At 42.4% G+C, this 16,272-nt stretch overlaps 2 protein-coding genes across 2 annotated transcripts; both read left to right on the forward strand.

The window, feature by feature from the left end:
• Positions 1 to 5,230: 5,230 nt before the first annotated feature.
• LOC103650643 (glutathione S-transferase T3-like) lies at positions 5,231 to 6,354 on the forward strand. Its single transcript, XM_023302127.1, has 2 exons — positions 5,231 to 5,620; positions 5,713 to 6,354. The coding sequence occupies exons 1-2, from the start codon at positions 5,231 to 5,233 to the stop codon at positions 6,265 to 6,267; spliced, it is 945 nt and encodes a 314-aa protein (XP_023157895.1). The 3' UTR covers positions 6,268 to 6,354.
• A 1,416-nt stretch (positions 6,355 to 7,770) lies between these two features.
• Positions 7,771 to 15,569, forward strand: LOC100282709 (receptor-type tyrosine-protein phosphatase S). Its single transcript, NM_001155616.2, has 8 exons — positions 7,771 to 8,246; positions 8,995 to 9,076; positions 9,194 to 9,270; positions 9,379 to 9,516; positions 13,761 to 13,886; positions 14,419 to 14,561; positions 14,646 to 14,787; positions 15,174 to 15,569. The coding sequence occupies exons 1-8, from the start codon at positions 7,968 to 7,970 to the stop codon at positions 15,240 to 15,242; spliced, it is 1,056 nt and encodes a 351-aa protein (NP_001149088.2). The 5' UTR covers positions 7,771 to 7,967; the 3' UTR covers positions 15,243 to 15,569.
• Positions 15,570 to 16,272: the final 703 nt, after the last annotated feature.

Raw genomic sequence — 16,272 nt, forward strand, 5'->3', positions numbered from 1 at the left:
TAGTTTCACAAGGACCAAAGGAAGTAGAAGCACAAAATGAACCATCATGTTTGGACTCATCAAATTTATTTTTAATTCTAGTCCAAATATCATGCGCATCACGAATAGGTTCATTATAATTCATTATGAAGGCACGATTATCTTCTTTGCTAAGAGAATTACTTAAGATGTCATAAGCTAGGTAGTTTAAGCGAATACATCTTTGATCTTCCTCGGAAATATTTTTTCTATTATAACTAGAGGGTATGATACTCTTGTCTATAATTTGTTCTAATTGTGGATCTATGGTTCTAAAAGCATTTATCACCCTAGTAGACCATGAATCATAATTAGAACAATCGGAAAGTAATATCTCAATAGTTACCTCCTTGTTCTCCTTAGGAGGTGTCTTCTTGTTCTTTTGGGATCTTCTACGAGCCATCACTTCGAGTTGTTAGACTCAATATGAAGTGCCTAGCTCCGATACCAATTGAAAGTCGCCTAGAGGGGGGTGGATAGGCGAAACCTGAAAATTATAATTCTAAATCCAAACTAGATCCCTTGATTTGTGGTTAGAACAAGATTCACAATTATCGGAGTATAAAACTAAATCCTTTGCTTGCAACGAGTATTGTTTTCAAAGAGTGTGGAATTTAATCAATATCAATACTACTAGAAGTGGAGAATAATGCAAGAGGGCTTTAGACAAGAAGAGGACAAACACAAGTTCTTTCTTGCAAGGAGTTGCTTCTCTAAATGAGAATTTAACTTGAAGTAACACAAAATAATATTAGCAAAGAGTAGCGCAAGAGAACTTAGAAAGGGAGAGAACAAACAAATCACAAGCAATAAACACAAGAGACACAAGTGATTTGTTTTACCGAGGTTCGGCCCTCGAAGGCCTAGTCCCCGTTGAGGAGTCCATTAAGGACGGGTCTCTTTCAACCCATTCCCTCTCTCCACCGATCACCAAGACCGGCGAGCTCTTCTTCTTTTCAAGGATCACTTAAGACCCCGCAAGGATCACCACACTCTTAGGTGTCTCTTGCTAGCTTTACAAGCCTCCAAAACTTTGGAGGAAGTTCAATGGGAGTCAAAACTCCACGCACAAATGAACACAAGATGTAGCACACACTTTCTCTCGATGAATCTCACAAGGCACTATTGCTAAACTCACACGAGAAGCTTTCTTTTGCTTGCTCTCTCTTTTGTGGCACTTGTGTAGGTTGAAGTGGTCTAAATCTTATGTATAGGATGGATCAATGAATAGAGGTGGTTGGGAGGGCTTGAATATGTCAACTATATGACTTGGAATGTTGCTTGGGCTCCCACACCTTGAAGTGGCTGGTTGGGGTAGTATTTATAGCCACCAACCAAATTGTAGTCGTTGGTGAAGTCTGCTGGCGATGGGCGCACCGGACAGTGTCCGGTGCGCCGCCACGTCACCCTGTCGTTAGGGCTTGGAGCTGGTCGACTTTTGGAGGCTTTGTCCTCATGCGGCACCGGACAGTCCGGTGCCACACCGGACAGTCCGGTGCCCCTCTGACCTTCTGCTCTGACTTCTGTCGTGTTACTGTGCTGCACTGTTCATCCGTCAGAGTCGGCCATTGCGCGCAGATAGCCATTGCTCCGCTGGTGCATCGGATAGTCCGGTGAATTATAGCGGAGCTGCGCCTGGGAAACCCGAAGCTAAGGAGTTTGAGTTGATTCACCCTGGTGCACCGGACACTATCCGGTGGCGCACCGGACAGTCCGGTGCGCCAGACCAGGGAACACTTCGGTTTCCTTTTTGCTCCTTTCTTTTGAACCCTAACTTGTTCTTTTTATTGGTTTGTGTTGAACCTTTGGCACCTGTAGATCATGTAATCTAGAGCAAACTAGTTAGTCCAGTTATTTGTGTTGGGCAATTCAACCACCAAAATCATTTAGGAAAAGGTTTGACCCTATTTCCCTTTCACACATCGAGTTGAGTTCTTCAGTGGCTTCAACATCGTCTAGTTGATCTAGAATTTGCAATGTTTGCCATAATTCTTCCACCACATGCAGCTGCACTAAGTCCGCACAACGATGGCCACAAGCATAAGGAAGACCACATTTATAGAAAATACCTTTGGCCTTGTGATAAGCCATTAGAGATGTCAACTTGTCACCCGTGTTGGAGAGCTTCCTCCATTGAACGATTGCAGAATCTCCAGGCTTCGACGTCTGAGGTTGGCGAGTAGGCAATGGTAACAGTAGTGGGCCTTTGTGAAATGTCTTGGTCGAATAAACAACATCTAGTGTGCGAGCGTCCTTCTACCGACCACCCACCTCTTCCTGTAATTGGGCCAAAACATAGGTAGTATCAAAATCCCGTGGTCGTTGAACCATAACAACTGAACGAATGTCATCCCAGAGACCATCCATGAATTGCATGATGTAATACAATGGATCTGAATTGGGACTATATGCATGCAATTGATCTATGAGCTAGGAAAAACGATCGACATAATCAGACACTGTGGTGGTTTTCCTGACATGGATCAGCTGCCTAATAAGAACTTCATGCTAGTCCTTGACAAATCTATCCATGACAATGTGACCAAACTGTTCCCAAGATATTCAACTTGAATGTCATTCTATCGATTGGAGCCACTGTGCTACAAACCCCGTAAAATGCATGCGAGCAATCCTAATCCACACACTAGGGTCAACAGAATACATGGTGAAATAATCTTGACATCGTGTATCTGCCACAGTTTAGGATTTTCCCCATCGAACCCTGGAAATGGAACCTTAGGTATGTTACCCAGAGGCCGATCGAACTGAGAGTGTGGATGACTTCCAAAAGCATCATGCATCATATGTGGAATTGCTGGAGGAAGGGAGTTCGATCCAGAAACCATACCATTGGTTAGGAGGAAGTTATGGGTATGAGGATACCCGAAACCTCCCTCCCGTGCTTGATTTGCATCGTGGTGCCTCCAAGGGCTTTCGACGTTCCTTGTGGCAGCAGGTGGACATCCCACCGTCGATCCAAACGCGTCGGCCTAGAGTGGAGTTGGTACACGACGCTCGTGTTCCCGGCGACCGGAAGACCGCTATAGCTCCAATCGAAGCCCTTCAACGTTCGAATGGACGACGCCCACGAACTGTTCGATGGAAGGCCTCCACGAAGTGAGTGCGCCAGTCTTTGCTTCGAGAGCGGGCACGCATGAGGACAAGGCTCCATCAACAGCATCGATGCGTTTCCACGAAGTTGCTTGGATTTCGGTGATATGTGCATCGATCTGTAGTGAGAAGGATCTGGCGAGGTCTGACCGCACCACCAAGCCATTGATGTCGTTCACCTTGGCCGTCAACGCGGTGATGGATTGGGCGTTGCTCGACACCACCCGCTCCAACGTCTGCCAGTGGCGGTCCTGCGCATCCAAGCGATCACAAATCTACTGCAACAAGCGAGATTGCGTCTCCAGAGTCTTTTCTTGTTCCTCTATTACAGCAGACAAACTGGACTCAGCTGTGCCCGCCATCGCCCGAAGGAAACGCACAACCAAGTCTGATACCACTTGTTAGCTGTCTGGTGCTAACCGGATTGACAAAGGATGCTAGTATGAACTAATTCTACAAATGACAAGGAAGCTAATACGAACTATGGTAGTATTATCTCTGGTATCCCTTTACAAGCTTGAGCCTCTCTTTATATAGGCTCCACACACGATTGCTAAGTGGACAAGTCTTGGCTGGATAGCACCCATTGGGCCTGTGCCGACGATGGCCTAGCTCGACAATTGTTTGATCAATACTATTCTCGGTGGAATACTGACATTATGCATCTTGCAAATTGGTTGTATGATAATTATTTTAAGGATTCACCGGTAAGTAACATTACCTTGTTGTTACTCGCTCTTCCGTCACCCTGTAGTTTACCGATAGCAAACAGTTTGCAATTTCTAGCTTTGTGATAACTACTTTTAGGCTTTTTAATTTATTGTCTGATATATATTTGTACTATCCCAGCGCATGAGTATTACACTAGTTACGACTTAGAGCTGCTCCAACAGACGGGTTAAAAATCATTCGCTCGGCAAAAAAAACATAAAACCCGTGGAAACCGAATCCAACATCTCTTCTTCAACCTCGCTTTCGCCATCTCGCTCGGCATCGCTCTCCGTCGCTAGCCAATTTTGTCGAGCTGTTGTGTCTCGCCAAATCGCTATTTCCCGCCCCGCGCTCTCCTAGCCATCCCGTTCCCGCGCCCTCTCACACGATCTCCCGCCCTCCCTGTACCGCCCCCGCGCTCTCCCAGCTATCCCGTTCCCGCGCCCTCCCGCGCGATCTCCCGCCCTCCCTGTACCGCCCCCGTGCTCCCGCCCGATCTCCCGCCCTCCCTGTACCACCCCCGCGCTTTCCCACCCATGCACGCTATATCCGTCTGCGATAGTACAGGTCGTGCCGCCGCAATCTTCAATTGACCAATCGATGCCATGTTCCGGCCACCACGACCTCGTGCAATGGAGACTACACAAACTGGGATGTGCACCGGATCTGTAGAGAGCGTCCATGTTTCCCTGTTTCTCCAACAAAGGCTGGAATAAGAGACAAGTCACCTAGAGGGAGAATTTGATGAATCCACTGTCGGATCGTTGCATCATCGGGTGGTTCCTGTAACAATTGAGGATCAGCTGGCAGAGGATGTGCCAAATGGTACTCAATTTGACGGTACGAGGCCTTCACTGCTATGTTGGTCCAACTAATCAATTTTATCCTGTGTGTTCATTTTGCATAAACATATGTATTACATGAAGTTGAGATACCTCCATTTGTGTTATGTTGACATGGTACTTAATCCAATTATGTATGCTGAAACTGACATTTTAAGAATTGTGATAGCTTCATATGGTAACTACAATGAATTAAATAACATTAGTACATGCTTGCAACTTATTTCAGAACTTGTTCTCTTGAGTTTCCCTGCTTTAAACAATGGTATTATTGAGATTGTCATGAACTCGGATGAATGCTTGCGACATTAATTGTTCAGTCATGAGTACCATTATTGCGTTATTTACAGTAAATTGATAATAAGTCACTTATGCCTTATGAGTGAAAGGATGTAGCGTATAAACAGCAAAGCACTTCGTATCTTTACTTATGTTTATTATATACAGAAATATAAGACATTGTTTTTGTGTTCTCAGCCTTGAAGTATATGGTATATAATGTTGTCCCTTTAGAAGCGTGACATATAATTATGTTTTGCACAGGTACCATGGATTCTGGGTATTACACAAATCTCCTAGTTAATGGTATTGAAGAATCTCAAGCAACTCGTAGTGATGTAAGAATCCAGCATGGTCGTGCAATAGCCAAGAGTTCTCAGGGTAGAAGCAAAAATTTTAGAGATGAGGAGGACATTCTTCTTGTGTCAGCTTGGCTGAATGTGGGCATGGATCCTATTCAAGGAGTTGATCAAACACATGGCACACTATGGAGAAGGATACATGAATATTTCAATGCAAACATGAAGTTTGACTCAAATCGTTCTGAAGTTTCTTTAATGAATCGATGGTCCGACATACAACATGATGTGAATCTGTTTTGTGGATGTCTGTCTAGGGTTGAGGCTAGGAATCACAGTGGGTGGTCAATTGATGACAAGGTTTTTATTTCATTGTCAGCAAACTAATTATGTGTTAGGTATGATTATTTGAGAAAACTCTATTTCATGTTTTTTTGGTTTGACATGTGCAGATCGCAAATGCATGTGTAATGTTCAAGGCCGAAGACCCAAAGGATAAGAAGTTTTCATACCTGCATTGCTGGAAAATCTTGAAGGACAAGCCCAAGTGGATGGATAGGCGGAAGGAAATTGGAAATGCAAAAAAATCAGCCACGAAGAAACCGAAGACAACGATAAATTCTTCTCCAACATCAGTTGCAAATGCAATTGCCGTAGATGCCCCTCTTGGGGGTGCTGATCATGATGAACCATCATGCACACCCGACGGTAAGAAGAAGGAGAAACAAAAGCTACGACAACGTTCGTCCATGGAAGTTGTAGACTATCTAATTGCAAAGAAGAAAGATTCTGACCTTGAAAAGGACTTGAAGAAAGAGGAGAGGTGCAATAAAGCCTTTGCTCTACAGGAAGAAAGGATCAAATTGGACAAAGAAAAGTTTGCGTTCCAAAGACAGCTCAAAGAGGATAGAATAATTGGTTTGGACCTTAGCACCATGAACTATAAACAACAGCAGTATTATGAAGATCGTCAGAATGAGATTCTTGCAAGACGTTTCAATATCTAGAATTTTCTAGTTTTAGTTAAGTATGCTTTGTCAACAAACTTGTTTTAGTTCAACATTTCATCTAAGTACCATCTTGTTCAAGTTTCAGTTTGTAATGGTTTAAAGGTCATGAATCAACTTCCATAAGCATGTAATAAATTAATGGCTTTATAGTCCAAGATGATTTTTGCTGCTAGATTTTTCTGTTCCCAGAATTTCCTTTCCCTTTTGCTTGACAGGGGACATCACATGGTACTCAAAAAGGGATTGAATTTTTTCAAGTTTCGTGTAGTGGACTGAAAAAAGGAACTGCATGGTACACAACAACAGAAAAAAAATTACAAGATCTCGTTTGGATATTTCTTGAAAACATAAATATTTGATTCATAGATTATCCTCACCTTTTATGAACACGTAACTCCACACATGATTGCAGGCAATTGAAGTGGAAATAAACAGTAACCATGTTTACTGCACAACTTTGTTCTTATTACATAAAGTAGATAAAAATAAATAAAGAGCACATTAATCAATTTTATATAACTCAGAATGGTTTTGCCACAAGTGCTCGATCAGGTCTGCCTTAAGCTGATAGTGGGTTTCCTTGTTCTTGATATTTTTTGTATTTTTGAATGAATGCATCAAGTTCAGGTGAAGAATTGTGTGACACTGTCACCCTTTGTCCCATGTCGTCGTAGTTGCAAAGATATTATCCCATATCGTCGAAGTTGTAAACTTGTTCTCCTTCGTACTCATCCCGTTCGTCTTCAACAATCATATTATGCGGTATGATGCAAGCCATCATAATATCATGGAGTGTGTCTTCATCCCACAAACGAGCCAACCCACGAACTATAGCAAAGCGAGATTGTAGAACCCCAAATGCCCTTTCAACATCCTTTCGACAGGCTTCTTGTGCCTTTGCAAAATATTTTTTCTTATTACCTTGTGGCTCTGGAATGGTCTTAACAAAAGTTGCCCACGATGGATATATGTCATCTGCTAGATAATATCTCATTGAATAATCATGCCCATGATGTTGTACTTAACTTGTGGACCTTCTCCCTCAGCAAGCCTTGCAAATATAGGAGACCTATGAAGCACATTAATATCATTGTGTGAACCAAGCATGCCAAAGAATGCATGCCATATCCATAGATCTTTAGATGCAACTGCTTCGAGTATAATTGTGGGCTTCTTTTTATGTCCCCTGTACATCCGTGCCATACGGTAGGACAATTTTTCTAGCTCCAATGCATACAATCTATGGATCGGAGCGTACCTGGAAATCCTCTACTTGCTCCAATTGCAAGCAACCTAGTTGTATCCTGTTTGTTAGGCAATCTCATGTACTTTGGTCCGAATACCTCAATAACAGCTACTATAAACTTTCACAAAGCTTCCAGAGCGGTACTCTCACCAATACGAATGTATTCGTCCAAAGTGTCAGCCGGAACTCTATAAGCTAACATACCTAAATAGCGATTAAAATTTAAATAGACACACTTTAAAAGTTTCATGGACCGGTCACCCACGCCTAAAAAAACCGTAATAGCAAAAACGACTCCACACGGTCCACGGCGTCTTCTCCGGCGAACCTTCGCGAGCCCTCGGCTCCCCTCTACCACCGCTGCCGCGACCCCGCCTCCGGAGCATCCTCGGGTAGCGCTCTGGCTTCCCGTGCCGCCGGACGTCCTGCAGGAGGCGGCGGCCTCCGTGGCATGTTGATGAGGGCCGCCGCTGCCCTCCCTCGCCGATCGTCGCGGCCCTCGGAGCCGGGGTCCTCCTCCTCCCGGGCTCCCGCCCCTGGGGCCTCCTCCAGCCGGGCTCCTGCCCCTGGGGCCTCCTTCGACCCCTTCGATGTCGATACCGACCCGCCATCACGGCCTGAGCTGACGCCCGAGCAGATCGGGCTTTGCGTCGACGCGCTCGCGCATTTCGAGTACAAGGGGAAGCGCCGGGATGACTTGTCCGACGAGTTCAGAAGCCTCTCGGTATCGGTACGGATGACTCTTGTTCGATTCTGCTCGTTTTGCTTCGAAGCAAAGCACGGCTGTTGCTATTGGATCGATTTAATGTGAAGCATCGGGGATCTGCTCGGAGTGTGTTGGTAGAGGATGCCGTGTATGGGTACTCAATAAGTTAAATGTCGTCGCTAAAGTCATCTGCAATACAAGGTTTTAATCATATTTTTTTGTTTTAAAAAATAGTAAAATGTCACTACCATCTGGCTCGAGTTTGATTTCTATCTGTCTAGAAGAAAAGGCTGCCAAAGTTTCTTTACACTAGGGTATTCATAAATGTAAGGTGTATTTTATGCCTTACATGGACAGTCATCTAGGTCAGATATATTTATTCATATCATTAACCTTCTTGGAGATAAACTCGGAAGGGGCGTTCTGTCATTCTGTAATATGGCCAATCTGCCATATCCAACCAACATCTCCATGATCTGTTGATCAGCTGTTCTTCAGTCTGTTCACTTAAGAGCCCAGTTTTGGCGTCTTATACAAATGCATGAAAATCTATAGAAGTTGTATTGAAAAAACAATACAACTTCCATCCTTCAAAACTTTCAGAAGCCGTCTTGCATAACACAACAATTTATAATATATTAATATTTTTATTCTTTTGAAGCAGACATGATGCTGTATTTATTATATAATATGCTTTAGGCTGCTGAATGCTTCTAGTCATGATGAAATCTATGCATTCTAAGTATTTAATGTTTCATGGCCACTTTTGCAGGATATTAGACATATGAAAACGATCAGTGTAGCTCATTATCCTGTTAATAGAGAGAAGAACCGATATATTGATGTCTTACCATGTGAGGTTCTCCACCTACATTTGTTACCACTGTGGCTATTATTCGTTTGCAGCGAGCAAGATTCCCTATAACTTAAAGCATTACAAAAGTTGAATTTGATTCCTTTCTTGTGTTTAGTTGACGATACCAGAGTACAGCTAAAATCCTCAGCACGGCCTCCAAACAACGATTACATCAATGCAAGCTTTATAAAGGTAAAACTTGTGTATCATTTATTTATGCATCACAGGTTGTAGTGTGTTCCTGAATCCTGTTGGGGTAATTCAGGAGCAGCTTAAAGTTTTGGTGTATGCAACTTGCAGGCTACTGAGAACAACAGAGTTGCAACATTTATTTCTACACAAGGTCCACTAGTGAAGACATTTGGAGATTTTTGGGAAATGGTCTTTGAATATCAGTGCCCTGCAATTGTCATGCTCACCCACTTTGACAGTATTAAGGTATGCTTGCATCAAATTACCAGTTTTACAACTTCCTTTAATTGTCATGTTGAACAAATAAAATATTTGTTGTATTAAGGTAATAAAATATGTCAACTGTCATGCTGGAACTCATAAATGTATAACCTTGTTTTCACACTCGAGGAGCCAGGGCTTGGGCTGCCCTGGTTGCAAGCCAAAAAGGCAATGCAAATCCTCCAGAAATGTCAAAGGTTCAAACTCCAAATGACTTAATCTTGTATTGACACTTGATAAGCCTGGGACAAGCATGTTTCTGGCTCCACCCGTGTGTACTTAAATGTAACTGGGAGGTGGAACAATATGGCCATGCAAATTTGATGACAAGTGCGATAGAATCCCCATTGCAAATTCCAAGTTGTAAATTTAACCATTAGATGTCTGTAAGTTTTGAAAAAACTCGACCTGCGGGGATAAGACCGTCCCCACGATATTATATTAAGAAGACCTCACACAGTTTGAGAAAACCCCTGAACCCCTACCCTACCTAACTCATACACAACAGCACCGTAGCCCATGTGAGAACGACCGCGGCCAGGGCATGGAAGAGGAATTTCAGGCCTTGGTCTCCAACATCACATGTGATCTTGTTCCTTGTCCTCCTGGTGCTCATATCATCACTAGCAAGTGACACTTCCGCCACAAGTTTCATGCAGATGGTACTCTTGAGCGCTACAAGGCGCGGTGGGTATGCCAAGGTTTCATTTAGCGTCCGGGCGTGGACTATGATGTGACTTTCAGTCCTGTGGTTAAACTCGCCACAAGTTGCACAGTTCTCACTTTGGCTCTCTCTCAGGACTGGCCTATTCACCAACTTGATGTGAAGAATGCCTTTCTTCATGGTACACTCTCTGAGACAGTATATTGCAGTCAACCAGTAGGCTTTGTTGATTCAGCTCATCCTGATTATGTTTGTCGTCTTAACTAGTCTCTTTATGGTCTGAAGCAAGCACCACATGCTTGGTATAGTCGATTTGCATCTCATGTGAAGTCTCCGGGGTTTGTTGAAGCCAAAGCTGATACTTCTCTGTTCACATGGCACAGAAACAGTCTACTTACTTTATGTTGATGATATCATCTTCACCACCTCCAACATGGTCCTCTTACAGCGAGTGATTGCAGCTCTTCAGAAAGATTTTCCTATGAAGGTTCTGGGGCCTCTTCATCATTTCCTTGGCATTGCAGTAGAGCGCAGATCGAATGGTCTTTTTCTTCAGCGGTGTATTTACTCTCTGGATCATTGATCGTGCGGGTATAGCCGGTTGTAAACCCTGCTCTACACCCGTTGATCTTCAGTCCAAGCTGTCTGCCGGCTCTGGTCCAGCAGTTCAGGATGCTACTCAGTTCCGGAGTTTGGCCGGTGCTCTTCAGTACTTGTCGTTCACTCGTCTTGACATTGCCTATGCCATTCAGCAAGTCTGTCTCCATATGCATGACCCCTAGAAACCACATATGACTACTCTGAAGTGTATCATTCGTTACCTTCAGGGGACTGCTGACCATGGTCTTCTCCTTCGTCGTTCCTCATCTGTCACCGAGCTTGTGGTATATACTGATGCAGATTGGGCGGGTTGTCCTGACACTCGGCGTTCTACCTCTGGCTATGCAGTTTCCTCAGTGGCAACCTTGTCTCCTGGTCCTCCAAGCGTCAGAATGTTGTTTCTCGTTCTAGTGCTGAAGCCGAATATCGTGCAGTTGCCAATGGTGTTGCCGAGGCCAGTTGGTTACGTTAGCTCTTGCTGGAACTTCGCCGCCCCTTCAGAGGAGCAGTCTTGTCTATTGTGACAACATTAGCGTTGTTTATTTATCCACCAATCCGGTTCAACATCACCGTACGAAGCATGTTGAAATTGATCTCCACTTTGTTCGAGAACGGGTTGCTATTGGTGATGTCCGGGTTTTACATGTTCCAACCACGTCCCAGCTTCCTGACATCTTCACGAAAGGACTTCCGTCATCAGTGTTTCTTGAGTTTAAATCCAGTCTTAAAATTTGTCGTGGCTACATGTTTCGACTGCACTTGGCTTTTGTCACCGTAGTACCTAACTCCTTGGATGGGACAATGATTTCCTTAAAATACTTTCAAGAATCAGCTCGCTTTCCTCTCTTTACCTTGCACTTAGAAGGAGACAACTGAACACCATCCTTCAATATTTTTCTTCATCTAGCTGTATTTTGACCCATTTGACACATGATCTTTATTTTGCTCCTCCTGGCTTCCACCATCAGCTGAAGGTAAGCTTACAGATAATTCATCATTCATATCATAGCTATTCTCTTCCTCCTTTTCTCCTGAAACAGACTCTAGTTCCTGCACAAATCCAAGAATACATTGAACAAATGGAATGAAAAAAATGAGAATAAAATAAAAACTGATTAGTATGGCTGGGAGCCTGGCACTCTAAAAAAATATGAGTCATTGATTATCTATTTTCTTATCATGTATTCAGATTACAAAAGTTTAAAACTATGAACTTGATATACTATCGGACTAATAAACATGTAATTTCACATATTCGCTAACATACTAACACTAGTGCAGCAGCTTCCATATTGGCTAACAAAGTAACAACTAACAAGTAAGAAATCACACTAGCACTTCAACCAGATCAATGCAATAGCCAGCAAATAGGGCAAAGAAGTACGGAATCACATACACCATTGCTTCTGATGTGGAGGGCACAGTAGGACAAGGAGCTTCGGTTGGTGATTGAGAGGCAGGTGATAGTCAATTTGAGGCTGCATCAGATTCTCGACGAACTTAAACAGGGCTTCAACAAACACCATGCTTTACTGATTAGGATGTCATCTTCTCCATACTATTGGTTCTTGATTTGTGGCTGGCCGGCGGTGGGTGTGCTTGGTGGAGGAGCTCGTCCTCCATGCTCTAATGCCCCCACAGCCACTCGCAGTCGCAGCCGAGGGTGAGCACACGGGACAGGACTGCTGGAGGACAGATCTTGGAAGCTACTGTTGCTAGAGGGTGGTGGACCGGTGGTGTGGTTAGCCACCAGGGTAGGGGAGGACTCAAGCAGAGTGCGGAGGGCCGGAGAGTCGAGGGAGGTGTCAGGGAGACGAGACGTGATTGCTGCGGCGGTACGGCCTTCCAGTTGGCAGCCACCAAGGCATCAATTCCCCCACGACATGTGAGTCTTGATTCCCTAGGGTTTCTTTCACTTAATCATCTTTGCTCTTCCTGGACTGTGTGGGCTGACCGGCCAAGTCGATAGGGCAGTGGGCCAATTGTAGTGGTCGTGGGCTACTGGAATCTAGGTTTGATGGCTTCGCTCATGAGCTGACTGGTTAGCAAACTGATCTGAGATGCTTGCTCGGCTCATGATATAATACAATCAAGCCAAGCCGAGCCACTAACGAGCCGATCCGAGCAAGTTACCGAGCTTCGAGTTTTTTGTCCAACTTTACTTTTAACAGAAGCGTCTTTGTGTCAAATAATGATAGAGTTAATGCACGTTGGAAGGATGTCATTCGGCATTCCTTGGTCTCCGTGTCCTCCCCAAATACACATAAATTATATGAACTGAGGGAGTAATGTTTTGTAGTGAGTAGTAGGACATCACAGATGGTAGATGAACAGATGGAGTAATGTTTTATAGAGTAGTAAGACATCTAAGATCGTAGATGAACGGAGGGAGTAATGTTTTGTAGCGAGTAGTAGGACATCGCAGATCATAGATGAAATGGAGGGAGTAATGTTTTTTAGTGAGTAGTAGAACATCCTGTAAGTTGATTGCAGTGTTATCAAGCTGTCTGATTGATCGCGATTAATCAGACTGATTGGTCCCATGACTCCAATTATATCCATTGACTCAATTTGTTCGACCAGATTCGATGTTGTCCGACTAATCATGATTAGTTGCCTGGTTGGTCCCATGGCAACTAGGACCGACTAGACAATTTGGTAACATAGGTTGATTGTTGACACTGGTGATCAACTAATGTGATCTCACAAGTTATTTTTTCGAGAGCAGAAGTGGCCGACATAGGTGATTTTTTTTGAAGCTATCTAGAGTTGTACAAGTATCTGATGTGATTAGGCTTTGTGGTATTTGGAGTCCTAGGACGACTTTTTTGCGAGAGTAATAGGTAATGTTGATGAACTTTCAAATGTAGGAAGATCCACTGGTTTTTCTTCGTGGTATATACATATATACTTTAAAACAGAAATATTTCATCTGCCGTGTTGATGAAATATGCATTAATGACAGTGTGATAAATATCTTCCACTGGGAAGTGAACGGCGAACATATGGGGATTATGATATCAAGATTACAAAGACAAGAACAGATAGCCACCATTTACAGTTGCGTGATGTCAAGGTGCAAAACATCGAGGTAAAGAAATTCGAAAGACATCCATGTGTGTGTTACTTCATTATTTCTCATATTCATCTCACTATGAACTTCTTTCTATTAAAGAAAAAAAATGCACACATGGTCGTTTTCTCTTCTAGGAGTCTGATCAGGTTAAGTTTTATTGTATTAGATCTCCTAGGTGGCACATGACATCATTTGTTTTATTTATGAATTCTCTGCTCTATTCTTGAAATATAATTCATATTGTTAACCCATCACTAAACAATTCTATAATAAATACATGAATAACTGACATATTAGTTTTTCCCCTCAAAAACAAAGATGTCGGTTATTCATGTATTTATTATAACATTGTTTAGTGATGGTTTAAATGATTAGATTTTGTGACAATAAAGATCACAGTTTGGTCACATTTGACAATGGATGTGGCCATCATCACTGGTAGATGTCATACTTATTGTACCTTTTGTGGTGGTCGAGCTTATTAGCCCTGTACATCTATAGGTATTTCATGATTAAGGCTGTTCTGATTGTAAATTTCATAATGTAGACAGGCAAGGTTCATTCTGTACTCCATATAGAATATCCTGATTGGCCCGACCATGGAGTGGCAACTAATACAGATGCTGTACGGGAAATCTGGAAACGACTGCATCACATTCCAACGGAACATCCTATAGTTATCCATTGCAGGTTTTCTTCAGCTCAACCATGTAATCCTACAGTCCTACACGAGCATTTTTATTCTATTAACACGGTTATTGTATCTTTCTTCAGTGCAGGAATCGGAAGGACCGGTACTTACATCACAATCCATACTACAATTGAGCGAATTCTTCTTGGAGATAAAAGCTCTTACGATCTTGCCAAAACTGTAAAGAATTTTAGATCCCAACGACCTGGGATGGTCCAAACAGAAGTAAGTTGTGCTTTATTTTGATTTTATTTTTAGTCGTGTGGCCTGTTTTTTGTTGGCTCCTGTTGGGTTCCATCTCTATCCTACTGCCTACCCCAACCCCGGTCCAAACTGTTTTGAGACAAAGGCTTGCTGTTGTTTGTTGATTGTGCGGACTGTTTCAGACTTTCACCTAAAAGATGTCCCATGTCCAGCATAATTTTAGCACATGAAACATAGCCTTGAGAAAGCACTTTACAATTACAATTTACAAAACAGTTACCAGTAGTTTCAAATGAACCTTTTCATAATGTTACAGTACAAGTGATGTTCTATGATTTCAAGGTAAATGTGTGCATGGGCTACAAACTATTTTGCTGTTCTAAAAATAGTATATTTCTACTCTTCAGGAACAATACAAGTTCTGCTACAGGGCAATTGCTGACGAGCTGAAAGACCTGCTAAATTCAGATCATTGAGGTGGGTCACATGAGACGGACAGCAACGCTGTTAGCATTTATTACGTTTTTTTAGACATTTCTATGTGAAGGAACACTTACCCTTTAGAGGAGTGAATTAGTCAATCTCATTTCTCTTTAAACTACTGAGCTATGTTTGTTCTAGTCAAAATCTATGTAATAAAAAATCTATCATATGTGAAGCTATGCTATGTTTTTGACTAATCGTTGCTATTACTACCGTAAAGGAGTACGATATGAAGGCGGAAGCTTAAAATGAGATAGAGATATGACATTTCGTAGGTGTGCTGATGTTTTTTATCGAGGGATTGAAAATCATGCAAGCTTATCTCTGACGCGGCGTTTGGATACTTTATTTTAGAGGATTTAGAATTTACTTAATAAAATTATCTATTTACCTTGGAATTTGATATTCCACCATTTTTCAAAGTTCAGATATATGTCTATCTCAAATTCATGGGGTGAAGAATGAGAAATAATTTTGTATTAGTAGAATTTGTTTCTACTCTGTAACTTACAGAACGCTTTTCGACTCACTCCTCTATAGTATATATAACACATAAATATTTTTGACTTCTTGCTAATAATAGTATATAGATATATTTTGCATAATACCGAATTAGCTTAATTGATATATGCCTAAATTACTATTATTAGAATGAAATTTAATTCTAATGATCTAAACGAGGCATAATTCTTGTAGAGTTCAATGCTAGGGAATGACAATGTTGAGGATCATGCTCTCAGTGAGTTAACTTTGTGAATAGCTTGGGTTTTTCATGTATAAGTGGTGCTTTAGTTGTGATCTCTCTTTGATGCTCTTGCCGTGTTTACTAGAGTTTTTTATTGAAATGTTGTGGGTCTCATTTTGTCCGGACCTTATTTTATACATGGCGGCAGTCACACTATGAACATATTTGGTGTGACCTCGTAAGATTTGCCACCTCTTTCAATACAACTATTACAATGGTGCTTAGAAGCATCAAGGAGTATATGTCTCTATTCCGCACTTTTAATCATTTAGGTAAAA

Source organism: Zea mays, chromosome 3 (assembly GCF_902167145.1).
Source record: "Zea mays cultivar B73 chromosome 3, Zm-B73-REFERENCE-NAM-5.0, whole genome shotgun sequence".
Taxonomy (NCBI): domain Eukaryota; kingdom Viridiplantae; phylum Streptophyta; class Magnoliopsida; order Poales; family Poaceae; genus Zea; species Zea mays.

What these genes read in the sequence shown, in the direction of transcription:
- LOC103650643 (XM_023302127.1), top strand. Translation starts at nt 5,231, where the DNA reads ATGGATTCTGGGTATTACACAAATCTCCTAGTTAATGGTATTGAAGAA. An exon ending in GGTGGTCAATTGATGACAAG is followed by an intron (nt 5,621 to 5,712) that starts GTTTTTATTTCA and finishes TGACATGTGCAG; the next exon opens with ATCGCAAATGCATGTGTAAT.
- LOC100282709 (NM_001155616.2), top strand. Translation starts at nt 7,968, where the DNA reads ATGTTGATGAGGGCCGCCGCTGCCCTCCCTCGCCGATCGTCGCGGCCC. An exon ending in ATATATTGATGTCTTACCAT is followed by an intron (nt 9,077 to 9,193) that starts GTGAGGTTCTCC and finishes TCTTGTGTTTAG; the next exon opens with TTGACGATACCAGAGTACAG. An exon ending in TCAATGCAAGCTTTATAAAG is followed by an intron (nt 9,271 to 9,378) that starts GTAAAACTTGTG and finishes TGCAACTTGCAG; the next exon opens with GCTACTGAGAACAACAGAGT.